General features: G+C 38.2%; 1 protein-coding gene across 3 annotated transcripts in view; it reads left to right on the top strand.

Annotated features, from left to right (window-relative positions):
* CRB1 (crumbs cell polarity complex component 1) overlaps positions 1–23,232 on the top strand; it is a 150,881-nt gene that overhangs the window by 105,827 nt on the left and 21,822 nt on the right. For 2 of the 3 annotated variants that reach the window (XM_021682496.1, XM_021682495.1), the window contains 4 exons: positions 1,324–1,489; positions 5,869–6,775; positions 10,039–10,167; positions 13,810–13,936. In XM_021682496.1, the coding sequence (XP_021538171.1) occupies positions 1,324–1,489; positions 5,869–6,775; positions 10,039–10,167; positions 13,810–13,936 (1,329 nt within the window). The remainder of the gene's footprint in view (positions 1–1,323; positions 1,490–5,868; positions 6,776–10,038; positions 10,168–13,809; positions 13,937–23,232) is intronic. The other variant, XM_021682497.1, reaches the window with a different exon arrangement.

Here is a 23,232-nt window from a genome sequence, read left to right as displayed (position 1 = left end):
ATTTGTCAGCTCTGCATGACCTTTGAAAGGAAACACATTTATATCTGTTGAACATTTATTGAGCTCTGACTATTGCCATGCACTGGGCTTGCTTTTAAATGTACAAAAATGAATCATGTTGACATTACTTGAGGAGGACTGCCAATGTGCCAGACACTACTTTCCATAGATGAATCCATTTAATTCTGTTGAAGGACTATGTACAACAGGCATTGTTATTACCCATTTATGTCATTTACAGATAAGGAAATTGAAGTTTAGGAAGGTTATGTAACTCACCTAAATCACATCTTAACAGTGGGACTGAGATCAATACCATCTCAGCTCTCAGAAATTCCCTTTTAAATACTTTCATTTTGGATATTTTGAGAGAAACCTTTTAAGAACTCAGATAATAATAGTATGTCTCTGACTGAGAGGCAGGGCAACTGAAGAGGTCACTGTATCTGGACCCAGAGGATGTAGGTACCAAGCTTCAACGTTTGCCTTTGTATTAGGATCTTGGGTAACAGGAGGGCCCTCTGCCCTCATTAGTGCAAACAGGAGTAATAACCTCTACCTCAAATGGTAACTGGTATGATTGAAAGTGCCTAGTAACTTGGAAATTGCAGAGAATGGTTTTTTTTTTTTAAGATTTTATTTATTTATTTGACAGAGAGAGAGACAGCGAGAGAGGGAACACAAGCAGGGGGAGCAGGAGAAGCAGGCTTCCTGCCAAGCAGGGAGCCCGATGTGGGGCTCGATCCCAGGACCCTGGGATCATGACCTAAGCTGAAGGCAGATGCTTAACCGACTGAGCCACCCAGGCGCCCCTCCAGAGAATGTTATTACACCTTTTTTTTTTTTTTAAGATTTTATTTACTTGACAGAGAGAGACACAGAGAGAGGGAACACAAGCAGGGGGAGCGGGAGAGGGAGAAGCAGGCTTCCCGCCGAGCAGGGAGCCCGATGTGGGGCTTGATCCCAGGACCCTGGGATCCTGACCTGAGCCCAAGGCAGACGCTTAACGACTGAGCCACCCAGGTGCCCCGTTATTACACCTTTTAAAATCCTCCTTGTGTTGTAGAAAATTGGCTTTATCTATTTTCTCTTTCTTATTTCATCACTTTCTTTTTGTTTCTTTCTCCCCATTTCTCTTTTAGAGAAGAGTTGGCAATGGTAGCAGTAAGTTTTATTCCATTTGTTAACCAATGGATATAAAAAGTTCAAAGTGTAAATATGTAGAAAATTAGCATTTAAAAATAGCAGTTATGGGGTCTTGCCTTTACTATTTCCGCAGTTAGTTGCCAGTGCTTTTTATGCCTTTGCTTTCTTTTCTGTCAGTCCAACCCCTGTCACAACGGAGGTGTGTGCTATTCCCTGTGGGATGACTTCTCATGTTCCTGCCCTGCGAACACAGCTGGGAAAGCATGCGAGCAAGTCCGGTGGTGTGAGCTCAGCCCGTGTCCTCCCAGAGCCCAGTGCCAGGAGGTGCCTCGAGGATATGAATGTAGGTGGAGTTTAAGGTTGTCAGCCATCCAATTAAGTTGGGTATTGCAGTTCCACAAGGCAGCCCAGAAAAAGAACCCAGACAAAACCTGCTTCCCAAAGGAACCTGTGGCTCTTTGCCCCGACTTGAGTAGTACAATAAACCTAATATAATAATAATATCCAGATTGGCTTCATGCCTCATCCTGCCCCTGGGTTTCCGTGGGGGTGGAGGTGTGGTGGGGAATGGAGGTCAGAACAACACCAGACCTAGATCTTTGATTATTTAAAGCTAATTTCTGAAGAAATTAACCAAGTAATATTTGGCTTTCCTTTCCTCATTGGAATACAGAGTCAAGTGCTAGTGTGAGCTCACGGACTTATGTTAACTGTGAAGGCTCGGGCAGTTCACATGATCTCTGTAATCTAAAGCTTTCTCTCTAAATAGGGATAAAACATCTACTTGATAGGTAGATAAAAAAATTTTGTGTGTATGTGATGATTTTATAACCTTAAGTACAAAAAGGCAAACACATTGGGCATTCTGTTGTTTTCCGAGTATTTTCCTCAATCTGAAATGTTTCCTTGCCCATCTTCAGTACTAAAGACCACAGTTTTCCAAAAGTTAGTAAATTTGAATACTATTTCACAGTCTTGACATGTCTACATACTAACCACACTATTATTTACATTTTCTCTTCTCTCCTACTTCAAATAATGCAGTCTAATCGTAATAACAAATCTTCATGTTTGCACTGAATTCTAATCTCCCCCCTTTATTTGAAGATTTTGCTTCTAAAATTTTTCTCTCTTCAGCATCATTACCTTTTCCATCAGTGTATAAACACACTGCCACATTTCCTCATTACAAAAAATTTCCTTTGACCACCCCTTATCCCCACCAGCTACCATCCTATTTTTCGCTTCCTTTCATAGTGTGATAAATCCTCTAAAGTGTTGTCCTCAATTTGCCTCTGATGTCTTACTCCATACATTCTTCTACCTCATTCCATCAGGGCCCTCACACTCCACCTCTGTCTTGAATTTGCTTAACTCAGAGCTTGCCCATGTTGCCTTCATCACTTCACTCAGTTTCCAACCCAAGTATCGTCTTACCTAGCTTTATTTTTCTTCATATCTCTTATGATTCCTTCATGTTTTGTTGTATATGTATTTGTTTACTTGTTCATTATCCCTTTCCTCACTAGAATATAGATTTCAAAAGAGAAGGAAATTTCCTATTTGGTTTCTCACATTACTCTTTGCACTTAGAATCATGCCAAACATATAGGAGGTTGTCAATAAGTGTTTGTCAAATGAACAAAATAACATTATTTTTCTTCAAATCAACTCAATATTTTCACTTAACTGCTCCAGACTTTAAGTGATACATATATCACCTTGGAAAACATCGCACTAAAATAATGGAATGGAACCAGACAATAGAATGACCTCAGATTTATTGCAAAAGCATTCTGTTTAAACTGAGCTGCAGTGACTGAAGAAAAAAGAATATATTTCCTTTTCTGTTTCTATATTTTCAAAACATATATGAAAAGGAAGGATATATGAAATGTGTTGTCCTATATATATACTTGGGAAAATTTTCCAGAATACATATAGTTTTATGTTTCATGTTTTAAATGCATATACTATATTACAGTAGAGTATTATGGTATATATGTAGTATATAAAGCATGATGAGTTGGCATAAAGAATGCAATTTGGTTTCTAACATGGCACCAAATTTTAAATACAACCTTTCCATTGTTCTACCTCCAAACTGCTTGTTTAAAATAATGTATTATTAGTTTTATTGTCAATCTTTTGATAGAAATCTTAAAGTTCTAAAGTTCTTAGTCCCAGTTATGTTCTACAAAAGGGTTTACATCATTTGGAGTATTTTCACAGGGGGGGAAAAAAAGAATAGGATTTCTAAAAACAATGGCAGACCAAGAACCATACCCCTGGTGTGTATTGGTCTTCAGTCTATACATAAAGCAGTTTAGGATGTGGCCATACCGCGTCAGAAAGAAGTTAAGTGAAACTTCACTGCTACTGCATTCCCACTACAGAAAGAGTAGGAAGTTTGCCTCTGATCTCCCAAAAAGTCTCAATAACATTTTTTTCTAAGTACGACTTATCTTAATGAAGGAAGAAAATGTAAATCAATAGGAGGGGTGAATTTTTACTAATTGACAGGTATGAACCCTAGAACACACTTTTGCCACTTTGTGTAATTTTAATTTTATGTGATCTTATGACCCTATTGTATTTTCTTTCAAGTAAGATATACTGAGATTAGGTCTAAAAGAATAACATAATATAGCTCATGCATCACCCTGAGTTTGCCTTTAGGGCATCCTATCAGACAACCAAGACTTCAAAATTTACAACCCACCTTATACACACTTTATATACAGGTGTGTTTATTACGATACAGTTCCCCGAAGAAAAGGTGAAATACAAATACTGTTATGTGTATACTATTATGTGAACATATTCTTCCTTTCGGAGTTGGAGAGAGCTGATGAGTTTGTTATTTTAACATTTATTTAAAAACAAGGACTAAGACATTGTTGCTCCTTTCCTCCCTAATTCCAGCCCCAAACTTGGTGGGAAAATCACTGCAGTCAAAAGTAATAAAAGTAATAAAATCAAATGAAATTTTAATCCAAATAATACATTTGAATTGAACATTTGAATGATACACTTGAATATTCTCCTGCAATGGTTTCTAATCATTATCTCCCTTTCCAGAATTGAGGACACAGGAGTTATTTTTACAGATTATATATTTAGTAATGTTTTCCTACTATATGTCTGGCAATGTTCTAGGCATTGAGATTTAGTAATAATCTAAGCAGAGAAAGTCCCTGATCTCAGAAAGCACATGTTCTAGTGCAGAAACACAGTCAAAGAACAAGTAGGCAAATGAACAACATAATTTCAAATAGTTATAAATACTGGGAAGAAAATAAAACAGAGTAATGGAACAGAGAGTGGCTACAGGGAAGAAGCTATTTTAACTTGGATAGTCAGGGAAAGCTTCTCAGAGGAGGTGACATTTGAGCACATAGTCTGTGGGAAGATCTGGGGTAGGAATACTCTAAGTATAAATAACAGCAAGTTAAAAGGCCTGATTTGGGAACAAGTTTGATGTCTTCGAAGAATGGCAAGAAGTTTTTGTGGCTGTAGCATGTGAATAAGGAAGAGGGTGATAGCAAATAGAATTGAATAGTTAATCAAGGGTCAGATCACAGAGACTTTTGCAGGCCATGGTTTAGGATTTAGGATTTCTTTCTAGATGCGATGGTAACCGATGGAGGTCTTGAGCTAAGGAGTGGTTGTTATATTGATCTGCAGAGTGACAGAAGAAGGGACACTGAGAAATAATTAGAATAGTCTATATGAAAAGAGTTGTTTGGGTGTGGTGTCCCACAATTGAGGCAAAGACAGCATTTTTAAGGTCAATTTTTACTGAAAAGTGCAAGAAAATGAGAATAGAGAATTAACTTCTACATTGAGTAACAGAGGTCATTGTGACACAGCAAGCTTGGCTTAGGTGAAGTGATTGGCACAAAAGGCCGAGCAGCGTGTATTAAAAAGAAAATGAGAGATGAGAAAGTGGAGACAATGAGAATATAAAACTATCTGGAGAAGTTTTGCCCGGAAAGCGAATAGAGAATTCAGGAAGCAGTGGGGTGAGGGGGAGCTGAATCGTGCTTTTGGGTCTTGCGTGTGTTTTGATTTTCTAAGACTGGAGCAGTTACAGTATATTTGTATGCTAATGGGAAACAATGAAAAGATAAGGAAAATGATGATGCGCAGAATTGCTTGGTGGGGGAAAGCCCCACACATCTGGTGTCACAGGTCCTGTGAATGCAGAAGTCGCATGAGAGGAAAGGAGACCCACCCAGGAGGTGGAGAACTGGATTTTCTCTACTCAAGTGAACAATTGTAGGTTTTTCCAATACCAAGGTCCACGTCTAGTCATGCATTGAATCCCATTCATTTTCACCTTTTTTAGACGTTTCTACATGTAACCTTTTTTCAATGGAAAAGAAATGTATAGTCTGGGTTTTGGTATCAGACCGTCCAGGTTTGGTGTTCTGGTCTTATTATTTATTAGTCACCTGACTATGAAAAAAATCACTTAACTTCTCTGAGTCTCAATTTCTTCTTCTTTGAAATGGGGATAATAATAGTAATAATGATAAAAATGTGCTCCAGAATTCTGTATTAGAAATAATAGAAAAAGAACTAGCACAGTGCCTAACATGTATCAAACAATTGATACATGATGATATTAACCTGATGATCATTTTTAGTAGTAAAGGTAATAAAGCCAACATTACAGATTTAATAAAGTTGCTCATTGGTGTTGCCTTCTCTCTTTAGGTATTGCAAATGCTGTTTTTAATGCACAAAGCAGTGAAATATTATTCAGGAGCAATGGGAACATTACCAGAGAACTCACCAATATCACATTTGGTTTCAGAACAAGGAATGCAAATGTGATCATATTGCATGCAGAGAAGGAGCCTGAATTTCTTAATATTAGCATTCAAGATTCCAGATTATTATTTCAATTGCAAAGCGGCAACAGTTTTTATATGCTGAGTCTGACAAGTTTGCAGTCTGTGAATGATGGCATTTGGCACCAAGTGACTCTTTCCATGACGGACCCACTGGCCCAGGCCTCCAGGTGGCAAATGGAAGTGGACAACCAAGCACCTTTTGTGACCAGTGCAGTTGCCACTGGGAGCCTCAACTTTCTGAAGGATAATACAGACATTTATGTGGGTGACCGAGCTGTTGACAATACTCAGGGCCTGAAAGGGTGTCTAAGTACAATAGAAATCAGTGGCATTTATCTCTCTTACTTTGAAAATGTTCCTGGTTTCACTAATAAACCGCAGGAAGAGCAGTTTCTCAAAATCTCTATAAATTCAGTGGCTACTGGCTGTTTGCAGTTGAATGCCTGCAACTCCAACCCCTGTTTGCATGGAGGAAATTGTGAAGACATCTATAGCTCTTATCACTGCTCATGTCCCTTGGGATGGTCAGGGACACGCTGTGAACTCAACATTGATGAATGCTTTTCAAACCCCTGTATCCATGGCAACTGCTCCGACGGAGTTGCAGCCTATCACTGCAGGTGTGAGGCTGGATACACCGGTGTGAACTGTGAGATGGATATAGACAATTGCCAGAGTCACCAGTGTGCAAACGGGGCCACCTGCCTCAGCAACCCCAATGGCTATTCTTGCCGCTGTTTTGGAAATTTCACAGGAAAATTTTGCAGGTGAGCATGAAGTTCATGTAAAGCTCGGCCTTTGGAGCTATGCTCTCCATTTTCCTTGTCAAATTGGAAAGCTCTCTCAGCTATGCATCTGTAGGCTGTGCTGAACAGGAGTGACAGGAGCCCCTTCCATCATGGTTTGGTCATGTAGATGGGATCTCACATGGTGGGATGTTCCATAAGGAAGAATTGTAGTGTTTTGACCAGACTTTAAGCAAAACGTTTTCTCCGACATCTTTGTTAGAATATGCCTCATGAACTGTAGCCCCAGAGTTTGATAGCTTTAAGGCCTCAAGAAACAAATATTTTTTACAATAAATGCAAAATCTCGGTTTTCTTTCTTTTTTTTTTTTAAGATTCATTTATTTATTTTGAGAGAAAGACAGAGAGCAAGTGGGGAGAGGAACAGAGGCAGAAGGAGAGAGAATCCCAAGCAGACTCCCTGCTGAGCACAGAGCCCAATGCAGGGCTCGATCTCATGACTCTGAGATCATGACCTGAGCCAAAATCAAGAGTCATACACTTAACCGACTGAGCCACCCAGGTGCCCCCAAAAGCTTGGTTTTCATATTGTTCGAGGAAGCATGACTTCTACCCCTAAAACAATGCCCTTGACTATTTCAGGCAGGTAAATCTCATAAAATCTTAAAAAGTCTATGCTAAATTATAATTTCGAGAAAGTGAAATTATGACTCTCATATAAATGAACATGTTTTGATGTTTTCATTTAAGTCATTAATTAATGAGGAAATGAGTAAGATATAAAAAAGTGTCAAAGGACAACCTAATTATTTATATATGTACATATATAATAATTGCATATATTTTTATTATCCACATAAACACAAATATATATAAATAGAGATGAGGGAATGAAGTTACTAATGAATGCAAAACTATTTAATTTTTTATAGAGCAATACAATTAATATTTGAAACTATCTTTTCTACCCTGTGACAATTATATCACTACGGACAAATTCATTTGCATTTCAGTGAGCAGGATCCATTTATATTAATGTCATTTCTCTACAACTTATAGAGTCGTAAAATAGCTTAGTGAAGAAAATCTAAGGCATACATACTACAAAATCAAACAATCCTAGAGTGTCCTTTACATAACACCCAACATTCCATTGAAAGAATACTCAGGGGGTGCCTGGGTGGCTCAGTCATTAAGCATCTGCCTTCAGCTCAGGTCATGATCCCGGGGTCCTGGGATCAAGCCCTGCATCGGGCTCCCTGCTCGGTGGGGAGCCTGCTTCTCCCTCTCCCACTACCCCTGCTTGTGTTCCCTCTCTCGCTGTATCTCTCTCTGTCAAATAAATAAAAAATCTTAAAAAAAAAAAAAAGAAAGAAAGAATACTCAGGAATATCTTTTGCCCATTTTGACATATTTCACAATTTTTTCTAAAACTACTAAAGCAGTGTTTTAATTCTAGTAATGACCTCCATCTCATGTTACATAAACAGAAATAAGAAACAATATTTTCCTGCTAAGTCACATGGCTTCAGTGTTTCCATGTAAGTAGAATTCATTATTTTATAACTTATACTGCTTTTAAATCCACTAAACAATTGAGTCATTATGGGGAGGTGAGAGGATTATTAGTAACAAGTAATATATTCCCAGACTTTGGCAGGAGCACCTGGAGTGGGTTGGCAGCCTGTAGACATAACACTAACTGAGAGGTGGTACCCTAATGGGATGAATCTCCCAGCAGACAGAACAGGTAGCCATACCTATAAGAAAATGTATTTAGGGGCGCCTGGGTGGCTCAGTCAGTTAAGCCGCTGCCTTTGGCTCGGGTCCTGATCTCAGGGTCCTGGGATCGAGCCCCACGTCTGGCTCTCTGCTCAGCAGGGAGTCTGCTTCTTCCTCTCCCTCTGCCCATTCCCCCTGCTCACTCTCTCTTTCAAATAAATAAAAAATCTTAAAAAAAAATAGAAAATGTATTTATCTCCATAACATTCGTTCAGAACCTATGAAGGCACAGTATTAGGTGCTAAGTGCTGACATTTCAGTTATATGTCACTTTCCATGAGTTAAAACGGGCTCATTTGCCAATAGACAAAGTGCCTGTTTAAAAGCAAAAGACATTCAGGATCAAAATTAATAGTATTGCCGCGGTGACTTTGGATAAGTAAAGTAAACATACATGCCCCAGTAACTAGTTCTCCAGTATTTTCTCCTGCCTAATTCATCAAAGTCAAGGTCTCAAAGATTAAAGTTCTCAAAAATACCTTCTAATGAGATTCAAAAATTGTTTATTAAACGTAAGATGTATACAAAGCTTCACATTTGCATTGCTAATTGACCCCTTTCAAAGCTGGTTGACATTTTTCATTCTTTTGAAAAGTCCTTATGATATTTTCTTTTTAAAGCCGAATTGATTAGTTCTTGTGGGAAGAGACACACTTACCGACAGATAGGCTAGTTTCTCCATATTAGCTGCAGCGCGCACAACAGGACAAAATTAAATTCATCTTGTATTCCCTGAACATTAATTATGTATCAGATACCATGCACAGTGGGTCAAAGGACCTGAACAACACCCTTAAAATCTCTTCTAATCCAGTCCTTCACACCTCTGGATCTTGCCTTGTAGTCAAGTTCTGCTTAGCTTCTAACAATTTGTTCTGCCTCGTATAAGGATTCCTTAATATGTGCAGCTTCGTTGTTATACAAAAGAGCCACCCTCCTGAATTCACATACAGTTGCCACTGAGTGCTATCTACAGTCCTCCTGGACAGCATTCGGCTTGCATTCGGCTAAGCTATGAATCATTGGCTAGAGACCAGCAAGTGTTGGCGGGGTAACAGGAGTTCAGCTCTGAAAGCCTACAGAGAAATCACATGAGTGCTTGGGTACCAGAGTGCTGTCCTTGCTTTCCTGGCCTTTATAGAGATGCAATTTTCCGTGGCCTGTGTTGATTTATTATAAGCAAGGCAGCAGGAAACCAAGCTATAGCAAGTTTCTTCCCAGCCCTAAATTTATTGCCACCCCACAGCACAGATCTTATCTCACCAATGAAAACTGTAGAAATGGAAGATATATAGCCATGCTTGCTATATCACCCCCCAGCAGGAGCCGTTTACCTGGAGAAAGTGACTGTGTATAATGCAGAACAATCAAGCATCTGTGGCTCAGCCAGCCTGAGTAGTTAATTAGTTTGGCGTTGAATACATACATGAACTTTTCCAAAAAGTTTTTTTGAATGAAGTGAGCAAGATGAACAGCTGTGGCTGCTACTTTTATGTCTCTAGGCACACCAGATTACCCTCAACAGTCTGTGGGAATGAGAAGACAAATCTCACTTGCTACAACGGAGGCAACTGCTCGGAGTTCCAGGGTGAATTAAAATGTCTGTGCTGGCCAGGTTTTACTGGGGAATGGTGAGTCACATTAGAACTTTATAGAAGAAAATTCTGGGCTGAAAAACAGTGGGATTATACAAGGTTGATTTCTCCTCTAGTTTTTCATCTCAGTTCCCATAGGAAAATCCATGCTGAAATGTAGGTCCAACCAGAGTCAAACAATAAAAAAGAAGAAAAATCACAGTTTAGGTCAAAGTAAAGAACACTTTATTAGCCAAGACTTCAAATAGGAAAATATGTCTTTTGAAAAAATGTAGAATGTGCTAGTTTTCTTTCTGATAAGTACTTCTGGATTCATGTTTCTTTCCTGCTGACTCTAATAAGTAATGCAAATATAGTTGCTGTTGAAGTAAAATAAAATATACCTAAAAGATTGCCTCACAGAATGATCTAGAACCCCGAAAGTATATGCACCTTATCCATATGAGTCTATCTTTCCCAGAGAAACCCTTCAACAGTTCTTCACTTAATACAGGGATTGTTGATATGGAGTTGGCCGGTGGCTTCAGACAATGGCTGAAAATGCAGCCAAATTTGGATATGCATTTGACTAGCTGAAGGTGAGGTCAAAGATTAAAAAAAAAAAGGAATATACTCCACAGCTTTTATCAGCTTCTCAAAAGGATCAATGTCCTGATTATATACCACAGCTCTCTATAACCTCTTATATATCTCTATATAAGTAGATAATAAATAGTTAATCATTTGTTGAGCACTAAGTCATGCATCTTATAAATATCATCTCTAGTTGTTATTAATCCCACTTTGCATTTGCAAAAACTGGGGCTGAGGGTTTAAGTTACAGGTCAGGTGCCAATCCAGATGTGTGCTGCAGTACGGTCAAGCTGCCCTCAAAGCCTGTGCTCTTCTTTTGGATGTGCTGACAGAAATGAATAAACCTTTGCTTGCAAAAATTAAAAGAAAATGGGAAAAGTACTCCTTCATCTCATATGCCGTCCAGCACAAGATAGTGATCTCTGATCAAACTTCCCGCATTGAACAAATTAGATAAATGAAAATACAAAGCATTTGAGAGAGAGAGTTTGACTGAATGAATTTTTCTCAAAAAGGAAGTTAATAAAATTATGGGTATAATTTGTGCTCCATGACAATTGCAATTGGATTCATTTGAATTTTCTCTTTTCCAGCTGGCTCTTTTGGCACGACAAGATTCAGCTATTTTGCCGCTTTTACAAAATAGCAGACAATCTCGGATATACCTGCCTTTTACCCATTCAGCATTCAGTGACAAATCTAGTTCTTGCCTTCACAGCCTGCTTTCAGTGGTTGGCTCCAAGCCGTACAGGTAGACCAAGCATATATGTGCACGGAAGGACATAGCCTTGGAGCATAGTCTACTTTCTATTGAGCCACTTTTTACCATGCAACGTATTGTTAACCCAGAGACCATTCAGCTGGCCTCCAATTCCATATCCCTCCGAAACAGTGCAAATATTTCCTTGACCAACTCTTTCACTATACGTAAGCGCTGGTTATTTCCTGCCTCCGTGTCACAGGTGAATGATTCATGTCACATTAATGTTCAATGGCACAATGCATAGACGCGTCCGAAGCCTTGGACTATTTTCTCTGCTACTCACGCATTATCCCTATTTACAATAAACGTGTCCCTTTCCTCCAACATTTGTTTAAAAGAATAATCTTGCATTTATTTTTATTTATTTATTTGATAGAGAGAGACACAGCGAGAGAGAGAACACAAGCAGGGGGAGTGGCAGAGGTAGAGGGAGAAGCAGGCTTCCCGCTGAGCGGGGAGCCCGATGCAGGGCTCGATCCCAGAACCCTGGGATCATGACCTGAGCCGAAGGCAGACGCTTAACAACTGAGCCACCCAGGCGCCCCAAGAATAATCTTGCATTTAAATGCAAATCCTTTCTTTGAAATGCGGTAAGAAAAGGAAGCTTCAAGTTTTCCTTTCTCTCACGGGGATATCCTCTGGATCAACTTCTCTGCTGCAAATGGATTTCTAAAATAGTGAACACATGTTCAATAGATGCTGTACTTTCAAAGTCCTTAAGCATGATCAGTTAATTCACTGGATGTTAATAGATTTATTTATTTTGATTGCCGATCTATTAATTAACCTCTAATGAAAGCTCCGGTAATGTTTATAATGAATTTGTATGTGTGGTACACTGTTTGGTTCAAAAGAGAGATGGATAAGAAATGCAGAAAGAAGAGCCAGAGGAAGACTGGAAAATACTAGACAGTCTCCCAAGGCCTAGGGGAATGGGACTTCCATAACGTCCAAAGATATTGAAAAGCTGTCTTCCTGCAAATTGCCTCCTCTTCTGTCTGGCCAAACCCCCAACTTTATAGTGTCATCCTGGCAGGTCGTAAATGATGGATGGTGTGAACACTCTGGCCCACCCAGGACAAAGAGTGCTTGGCAGGCTCTCACAAGTTGTCAGGTTTTGCTCAGATCTAATCGGAGAAGCTTCCTTCCAGTCCAGAAACCCGAGCCAAAAAAAGAAAACAAAATGTCTCAGCTATGCTTGTTATCCAGCAGGATAAAGAGCTGTTTTTCTGGGAAGAAATCTTTTTTTCCTTTATACCTTGGGTTGGCCCTCCCCACCCACCCCGTTAGCCCCCTTCATTTTGAGCCTAGTGATTAGTCGATGACCCAGGCATGCACGTTTTACCTTTTGGGAGGCGAGGAATGAAAAATTGTTTACATTACACTTCGATGTTTTAAGTTGCTCTTTAGGGATTCTTGGAGCTAGTATTTTATATGAATTTCCCAAAGTAAAAGAGATGCTTTAGTTACTGCTCTATGCTGAGACCTAACAGTGTTTGGCACATAATAAGTGCTAAATACATACCAGACTGAACAACTGAATGAAAGTGACTGGTGAATTAATCGGTGAATATATGGAAAAACAAGTTGTTGGCGGAAGGTCGGGTGAAAGATGACAGTGTCCCAGGGAAGAGGAAGATTTCAATATACCTTAGAATTGATATCATTTGAGAAAATTTAGCTCTTGAAAGTCATTCTACCTGAATATTTTAAAAATACACTTAGCTATGAAACATATTTATTAGCAACTGAAATATTCTAATTATCTACTTTTACTTTTTGTCAAAAAACAGGATTCCAAAAAGAAAAAAGAAAAATAAGATTCCAAAGGAAAATAATCCAAAATCTTCAAGAATAAACCGATTTTTCCCCCTATTTTTGGTGGGCTTTCTTTCACCCCATAGCCTAAGGGCATGGATGCATTAGAATCCTGACAGCAGGAGCATAGGTCTGCTCTGCAGACTCCAGGTTGGCAAAATATAGCCTCATGGTTCCCATGCGCCCCCAGTAAACCGAACCGAAGATGGCAAAGATGCTAAATGCTCTTCAGAGACAAACAACTTTTCTTCAGGTTTTTTCTTGGTTTCTAGGTACTTGCACCTGGTTTCTCATTCTAATTAACTGTGCGTGTGTACAAATTATTTCCCTTAAGAACAAAATTTGTTACAGGAATTTTGAGGAATATGTCCCACATCAGTAAGTATATGTAAGTTGTATGGGAGTTGGTAAGTCAGACCGTACTGTTCCAAGTAGATAAGGTGACAACTTTTATTCTTTACCCCATTTCCCAGCCAGTTTATTCAACAGAGACCAAGTTTGCTGCTATTTCTGTTCTGTTCAAGGTGTGAAAGAGACGTTGACGAGTGTGCCTCGGATCCGTGCTTCAATGGCGGTCTGTGCCAGGACCTGGTCAACAAGTTCCAGTGTGTCTGTGATGTGGCCTTCGGGGGCGAACGCTGCGAGGTGGATGTAAGCGGGCTCTCCTTTTATGTGTCTCTCTTACTCTGGCAGAATCTCTTTCAGCTTCTTTCTTACCTCATTCTGCGCATGAACGACGAGGCAGTTGTTGAGTGGGGTGAACAGGACGATGACTAACACTCATTGAGACATTCCTAAACTTAAAAGCCATCGAAGTTCAAGAAATGCCTTGACTCATTTTAGACTCGAAAAAAGAAAAAGAAAAATTACCTTGAAAATTAAAATAAATTCAAGGACTATTTTAAGCGAGAGTGAGAATATTAAGTATTTGGTATTTAGTATTAAGTATTTACCTATTTCAGCTATATATGTAAAAAATATTGTTCTTAACATAACTGGAAACTTCTCATCATTGAGTATACTTCGTACAAGTACATTGTCTTTCTTGGTGCTTCCATATTGGAGTGACCGCTGCAATGAGAACTGATTTTCTCCCACACTCCATTTCTGTGTGTGCTTTTGTAATGGAAGTTGCCCCGTGCACCCAGATCCTAAGGCATTTACGTTCTTTCATTCCCATCTATTATTCGTGACATGACAGTTTGAAAATTACTGATTAAACCTTTTCACATCCGTCTATGTTTTTATACATAGCTGTTCAAATGAAGTGTTGCCAGCTCTCTGGGAAGTTAAAAATATATATAAAGAGAAAGCAGGTAATCACATGAGATCCCTAAAATGGAGAAAGAAAATTTTCTGATATAATTGGTATCAAAACTCAAATTATGCCTCACCAGTATACTTTCTGATTCCACAAAACCTCTCCTTCAATAGGACAGAGAAGCCCTACTTTCATTTCTTTTTCCTGCAATACTTTCTATTCAAATAGAGTACTTTTTGGTTAATTGCTTATAAATTTATGAGCTTGCTGACATTTCTATCAAATGGACTGATTTGAATTGCTTTTTGATGCATATTAAAGGAAAAATAAGTACTGTTGTATATCTATACACCAAAAAATATATATTATAAAACTTGATTTCTTAGAGGCATATTTTTTAAAATTTGCAAGTAAATGTATCATCTTTAATTATCTTTCTGAAAAAACCATAGAAGCATAATACCTTTCATTATCAAAATATATTTGGCATTATGTTTTTTTAAGATATATACATGAAATGATGGCTCTACCAAGTAAATTAATAAGATATGCAAAAAAAATTATATACATTTCTTTTAATAGACTAAATATAATAGTAATTTAAAAAACTTTATTTGAAAATATTTTTAATTCCTTCCACTGGCATGTTAGAATTTCTGCTAAATATCTCTGTACCGATGTACCCTTCCAAAGAAGACATTATGCTCATTTAAAGGGAAAAGTGGTTTGATCCTATGAATTAATTTAGAAAACAACTACAATAACAACGACCTGACAAATGTAATTTTGTAAATGTGTCTGTGTCTTTAGGAGCTGCCCTGATTTGACAACACGAGGGCGATTTATCCATTGGGTGATATCTAATCCTCATTTAGACCCAATTGTTTAAAGAAAGTTGTTTTTCTGTGGAAATGACCAAGGAAGACCTAAATATGCCAATCAAAACAAAAGGACAAAATGGTGTAGTATAAAAGCAAAGGAAATGGATTCAATTCTATTTTTCAATAGTCATAGAAAATTTTATGCAGCAAATTCAAATCCTCCAGGAAACTGGCAGTCATTTCAAATGGGAAGCAACTGATTTTGAAGTGTTTCTTTATCCCCCTTCTTCTCGCTCCCATCCAGGCAGCATGTGCCATACTGCTGTCTCAGATGGATCCGTTCCAAACTTAGACTTTGTGACAAGAGACTTGGGGAAAACCCCCATCAATGTTTGCATTTCCAGATATTTGAAGTAAGCATAAAATCGATTATAGCTATATACATATGGCTTTCATATTGACTCCCTTTTTGGACATATCTGTACTTATATACTTACAGACCACTTCAGTGTTAATTTGTTATCTTCCAAATATATCTGAGTCACTCACGAATGCTTTCTCTGTGAAATTATGATGTCTCTCTTGTCATTGTCACCGTCAATCACTTTTCTATTTTCCAAACATCCTGTCATGAGATACCTGACTTAAAACAAAAATACTTTCCTTTCTCTCTTCATTTTTCTCTATTTTTAATTGCATTGTGTGTGATTATGCCTTTTACATATTTACACAGAAAAATAAACTTGTGTTTCTGTATCTCTACTTCTCATCCTCTGACAGCTGTCTTCATTTGCCTTGACTGTGTCTTGCATGGTTAAGATGTCCACAAGCCAGGCAGGCATGTGCGCGCGTGCGCGCGTGCACACACACACACACACACTCACATCACATCACATAATGAACACACAGCAATAGTGCTCATCTTCCTGAATGGAGGTCTGCTTCCCCAGATGTGTCCGTGCAAAGGAGATACCGGTGGCCCTCAAAATCAGGGTCCCGTGTGCTTTCCCTCCTTGGCAAGTATTCCTCTGGCTGGCATTCTAGAATTGATTATATCCCTAATTGTTCTCTCTGTTGGTTTACAATGTCCCTGCCCATAGTAGGCATAGTTCACCCTGGCTCCATGGAGGGGCCATCTCACCTAAATGACAGAAATTCACATACACTCCTCTAGAACAAGCTTCTGAAACAAAACCTGTATTTAGTTGAATAAAAGATCATTTCTTTTTGCTTATTTTTAAGATTTAACATTTGAACTAAATGAGGCCATGTCTCTGTGTTTGGCCATGCCTCTTCCTTCTTTGTGTGTGTGTGTGTACATGAAGAATGGTTTTTATTACTCTCCTTTTTAGGGAGAAGGAAAGTAGAGAAAATAGGAATATCTGCAGAAATTAGTGTTCTGGCAGCATGAGGAAACAATTCTAAAATTCAAGTAGCACTATTGAGAACCTACTCTGTGCCAGGTATTGTGATAAGCTGTTTTTAAATATATATTTTTTCAATATAAGAGCAAACAAAGTCTCTCACCTCTCCAAATCTCCACTAAATTGTGTTTAAATATCCTTTTGCCATTTCTGAAGTTATTCAACTTAATTTTGTAAAATTAAAATGGAATTCTTTCTGGAAATGGTGATATATAAAATTTGAGTTTATTGATTTAGGTAGGAAACCAATGAAAAGAAATCTGTATTGTCCAACTACCAAAAGTATTACTAATATGGACTCTTTCCCTTCTTTCCTTTTTTAATTTATGCAACAATTAATGAATACCTACTATGTGCCATACTCTGGATTAGGTAATGAGAATACAACTGTAAATTAGACACAACACTTGCTCACAAGTTGAAGGTCTGGTGGGGGATGTAGGTAAACAAACAGTAAAGGACAGAGTCTGGGTCAGTGTTAGGATAAAACTAAGTATCAGCAAATATATTTCCATGATGACTGATGACTATTTCAAATTATTTAAAAAAAAAAGTACCAGCTATAAAGGAGCACTTGGGAGGGGCATTTTGCCCAGTCTTAGAGGTGGATGGGGAAGGTCTCAAAGCCAAAGCTGGGATTCGAAGGTAAACAGCTGTCAGGTTGTGACAGGAGGGATGGCACAGTAGAGAGTGTTGCTGGCAGAAGGGACTGCAGAGCTTGTGCAGGAGGGCTGGAGCCTGAAGGGCAGTGGGAACACAGTAAGACTGAGGCTGTAGAAGTAGCAGAAATGAGTCCTTGTAGATCAAATCAATGACCTTGGCTTTTTCTCCTAAGAGTTATGGGGAGTCTTTAAAGGAGTTCAATCAGAAAAGTGACAAGATCACACTTGCACTTTAGAAATATCAGCTGGGCTTCTATGTAGAGGCTGGATTAAAAGAAATGCAAGACTGGACCCCAAAAGACACATGTAGGGGGCTATTGCAGTAATACAGATAAAAGGAAAGGACATTTGGCACTACCTTATATAGTCAAAGGGGATCAGTGGAGGGGTAAATGAACAAAGTTTGAAGCTAAAAGACCTACCTCATGATTGTTTGGAGAAGGTGTAGTTCTGAGGGGATACTCCAGTTACATTTGGTGAATATTTAAAAATATTTGTCAATTAAATAAACGAATAAATGTAAGGTTCTGTGGGATATCCAAGTACCGTTATTACAGTTGAATATTCCAGTCTGGAATTCAAGAAATAGCTGAGCTGGGTGTCTAAATTTGGGTGTCATGTTATAGATCTATTGATCTTTTATATTTCATTCTCCATATCTATAATCCACTTGTATTTTTTCTTAGTATCTATTCGAGTTTTATTGAGATATAAATGACAAAGAACATGTGTAAGTTTAAGGTGTACAACTAGTTGATTTGATACACTTAGATGTTGCAAAATGGCTGCCACCATGGCCTTAACTAACACCACCATCTCATTACATAAATACCATTTCTTTTCTTGTGGTGAGAACATCTTCTACCATCTATTTTCTTAGCAACTTTTAAGTGTGCAGTACAGTAGTATTTTGAACTGTTAGTCATCGTGCTGAATATTAGATTCCTAGAACTTACTCATCTTATAACTGAAAGCTTGTACCCTTTGACCAGCATCTCTCCATTCCCTCACCCTCCGCTCCTGGCTACCACTATGCTACTCTCTGTTTCTATGTTTTGTGCAGTGTTTCTAGATTTTATATATGATTGGGACCATACAGTACTTTTTATTTTCTGTCTGAATTATTTCACTTAGTATTATGCCCTCAAGATCCAAATGGCAGGATTTCATTCCTTCTCATGTGGAATAATATTCTCTTGCATATACGTACCAGATCTTCTTTATTCGGTTATCTGTTGTTAAATATGTATGTTGTTTTCATACCTTGGCTGTTGTGAATAATGCTGCAATTAACATGGGAGTACAGATAGCTCTTTGAGACAATGATTTCATTTCCTTTGGATATATATACCCAGAAATGGAATAGCTGGATTATACAGTAGTTCTATTTTTAACTTTTTAAAGAATGTCCATACTGTTTTCCATAATGGCTACACCAGTTTACATTCCCATCAACCATGCATAAGGGTTACCTTTTCTCTACATCCTCGCCAACACTTATTATGTCTTGTCTTTTTGATGATAACCATTCTGACAGGTGTGAGGTGATATCTCATTGTGGTTTTGATTTATATTTCCATGACGATTGATGATGTTGAACATCTTTTCTTGTGGCTGTTGGCCATTGATATGTCTTCTTTGGAAAAATGTCCATTCAGTTTCTCTGCCCATTTTTTAATCAGACTGGGGCTTTTGGGCTATTGAGTTGTATGAGTTCTTCATACATTTTAGATATTAACCCCTTATCAGATATAGGATTTGCATATATTTTCTTGCATTCCCTAGGTTGCCTTCTCATTTCATTGATGGTTTCTTTTGCTCAAAAGCTTTCTAGTTTGATGTAATCCCACTTGTGTACTTTTGCTTTTATTGCCTTTGCTTTTGGTATCAAATCCAAAAAATCATTGCCAAGACCGATATCAGGGAACTTACACCACATGTTTTTGCCTAGGAATTTTACAGAGTCAGGTTTTACATTCAAGTCTTGAATCCATTTTGAGTTGATTTTTGTATATGGTATGAGAAAGGAATTCAGTTTTATTCTTTGATGTGTGGCTATTCAGTTTTCTCAACACCATTTATTGAAAAGATAATCCTTATTTTTGGCTCCTTTATCATAAATTAATTGGCCATATATGGGTGGATTTATTTCTGGGCTCTTGATTCTGTTCCATTTGTCTATGTGTCTGTTTTTATGCCAAACCCATACTGTTTGAAATCAGGAATTATGCTGCCTCTAGCTTTGTTCTCCCTTTTCAAGATTGCTTTGGCAATTCGGGGTCTTCTGTGGTTCTATATACATTTTAGGATTGCTTGTTCTATTTCTATGAAACATGCCGTTGGAATTTTGGTAGGGATTGCATTGAATCTGTCAATTGCTCTAGGTATGGACATTTGAACAATATAAATTCTTCCAATTCATGAGCACAGAATATCTTTCCATTATTTGTGTCTTCTTCAATTTCTTTCATCCCTATCTTATAGTGTTTAGTGTACAGATCTTTTACCTCCCTGGTTAAACTTACTCCTGAGTATTTTATTCTTTTTGATGTTATTGTAAATGGGATTATTTATTTATTTCTCGTTCAGATAGTTTGTTGTTGGCCTGTAGAAACACAACTTCTTTTTGTATGTTGTAAAAACCCTTAGAAGGAAACATAAGGAAAAAGCTTTATGACATCAGTCTTGGCAATGATTTCATGGGCATGGCACCAAAAGCACAGAGAACAAAAGCAAGAATAGAAAAATAGAACTACCTCAAACTTCAAAACTTCTTTTTTAAAAATATTTTATTTATTTATTTGTCAGAGAGAATGAGAGAGTGAGAGAGGCAGGCAGAGGGAGAAGCAGGCTCCCCACTGAGCAAGGAGCCCGATGCGGGGCTGGATCCCAGGACCCTGGGATCATGACCTGAGCCAAAGGCAGACACTTAACTGACTGAGCCACCCAGCCGTCCCAAACTTCAAAACTTCTGCACAGCAAAAGAAACAATCAATCGAGTGATTTTTATCCTTCACTCTGCTAATGTGGTGTATTACACTGATTGATTTTTATATGTTGAACTGTTTTTGCATCCTAGGGATAAGTCTCACTTGGTCATGATATATAATCTTCTCAATCTGCTTTTGAGTTTGCTTTCCTAGTACTTTGTTGAGATTTTTGCATCTCTGTTCATCAAGGATATTGGCTTGTGGTTCTCTTTTCTTGTGGTATCTTCGTTTGGCTTTTATATCAGGATAATGTTGACCTTCTAAAATGAGTTTGGATATTTTCTCTCCTCATCAGGTTTTTGTTTTTGTTTTTGTTTTTGTTTTTTTGAAGTGTTTGAAAAGGATTAGAGTAAATTCTTCTTTAAATGCTTGATAGAATGAAGACATCTGGTCCCAGGCTTTTCTTGGTGGGGAGGTTGAGTGATCAAATTTCTATAACCAAAATAACTGTTGTGAAAAGGTAGAAAAGGAATAGATGATACTTTTGAAATTGTGAATAATGATTATGCACTAGCACTGTTTTCAATCTGAGAGGCTCTCATATTTGTAAGTCCAATTTTTCCCCCTCACAATATCTCTGAGAGGCATTATTATCTTTATCTTAAAGATAAATGAATAGAGATTTTATTTTTTTAAAGATTTTATTTATTTACTTGAGAGAGAGAGAGCATGAGCATGGGGAGTGGGAGAGGGAGAAGCAGACTCCCCTCTGAGCAGGGAGCCTGATGTGGGGCTTGATCCCAGGACTCTGGGATCATGACCTGAGCCGAAGGCAGACACCCAACTGACTGAGCCATCCAGGCACCCCAAATGAATAAAGATTTTAAAAGGTTACCTGAATTTCTCCAGATAAGTATCCGGGAAGAGTTTATCCACATCATTTACTTCCAAGTCTAATGCTAAAGAGAGTTTTGAGGTCTGTCAGGACCCAGGAGAGGGATCTTGGAGGAATTAGCAGGAGTTTCCTGTGATTGTCATCCAAACTGGTCAAGAAATATGTCAGCGATGGTTTGGAAAACCAAATGAGAACTCCTTTCCAATGCAACCCTAAATTTTTGGTGCCTGTGGCTGGTCACCACCTCTCTTGAAGGAACTCACACAAGTAGAGATGATAGCAAAGGTAACTAGAATAACCAAAGATGCAGAATTTGAGGAGTAAGCAGGCATGTCTGACTGTTAACATGACTCTTTATTTTGGCTAAATGAAGAGTCTAAGCAAACATGCAAGGTAATGGATGACCTGATTGAGGGAACCTGTTCAGAAAGTTCCAGAGTTCCAGGATGGGAGGCATTCATTGAGACACAGTAAGTCTAGCAGGTGATAGGAAATTCTCCTTCACATTAAAAAATTTATAGAACTCATTAAGAGAGTAAAGCAGAAAGTAAAAATAAACTCAGCAGGGATTTGGAGTCATTTGTGAATGACAGAGTCACAGATGGTTTCCGAGAGGGTTAGAGCTGTGCTTGATCATAAAGGCTGATGTCAAGGATGATGCCAACTGGCCCACATCCTTGGGCTTCTGTGAAGAAAAGACCGCTGGCCGGTGGCACAGGATGCTTCCTCTCTATGGCAGTCTCTTTGTGCTCCTTCAGGAAGGAGGTACCCAGAATGACATTCTCTACAAATTACTATTTTAAAAAACACTGTCACTCATCACTGAGTTTCCACTAATTAGCATTCAGGAAGGAGTAAATATAGCACTAACATACGAAAGGGTTCTGAAATGTTATTTTGATGTATTTCAATCACTGGAATCAGGTCGAATTCAGTTCACTAATCTGTTTTCCTTTCATCTTTTCACACATTATTAAGACTTCTGCTTCATCAAGTATAATTAATGCTCTTCATTTCTTAATGTGGGGTCATCACCACTAGCTTCACAGAAATCATGTAATGTAGACTTTCACCTTCAGAACACATTTCTCCATGTGTCCAGAATAGAACAGAAACAGGTGATAGAGAGTGGGGCCCCTGGATTGCAAGTATAACTAAAGTGGTTGGTGTTAAGCCACAGAAAACCGTGAGAAATAACCAGGTTGAAGTTTGCCACTGAATTGACTAGCTAACCAAAACAAGTGGCTTTTTAGGTACATGTCAAATTAATCTCATCATCTTTTAAATCTCCCTGATGGGATCATTGCGTTGCTACAATATTGGACTTTGTGGAAACTGGTTTTTAAAATATTTATCCATTTGTCCACCATTTATCAAGAGTCTGCTGTAGGCAAAGCTCTGAGCCGAGCATGGTGAGCAACTAAAATATGCACAAAGGATGTATTCCTGCTCTCAAAGAGCTTAAGAAGGAGAACTGAGTGACTTCCGTGTATAGCTCCACCCATAAGTTTTACAACTTTGTAAATCATGAAGATATTTGAAATGTGCCCATAATGACGTATGTTGGTTATGACAAGGGTGACGACATTATTTATTGTTCGACTGGAGTATTTTGAGAATGAAAGCAAGAACTATTAATAATCATGCTGTGACAATAGCCTACACTGATATTGTTCTGTGCAAACTGAGATATATCCTAGTTATTGCCCTAGAGGGAATGCATTATGTTTCACTGGATACACTTCCATTCTCTTCAAAATGTGGTTGAAGTCTATTATAGATTATTTCAGAAATGAGATGTACATGATACAAGCCAATTAGTTGGCCAAGTGACTCAAAGCAAACAATGAGGTCAGTTACATCTTGTTAGTTACCATTTTCTTGAATTATCTTCCTTGTTTTATTCTCAAGAAGAACTTTGGCATTGGTTCCATCTATGCAGAACAGAGTTGTG

Source organism: Neomonachus schauinslandi, chromosome 6 (assembly GCF_002201575.2).
Source record: "Neomonachus schauinslandi chromosome 6, ASM220157v2, whole genome shotgun sequence".
In the NCBI taxonomy this organism is placed as follows: domain Eukaryota; kingdom Metazoa; phylum Chordata; class Mammalia; order Carnivora; family Phocidae; genus Neomonachus; species Neomonachus schauinslandi.
This window is presented reverse-complemented; position numbering and strand designations above follow the sequence as displayed.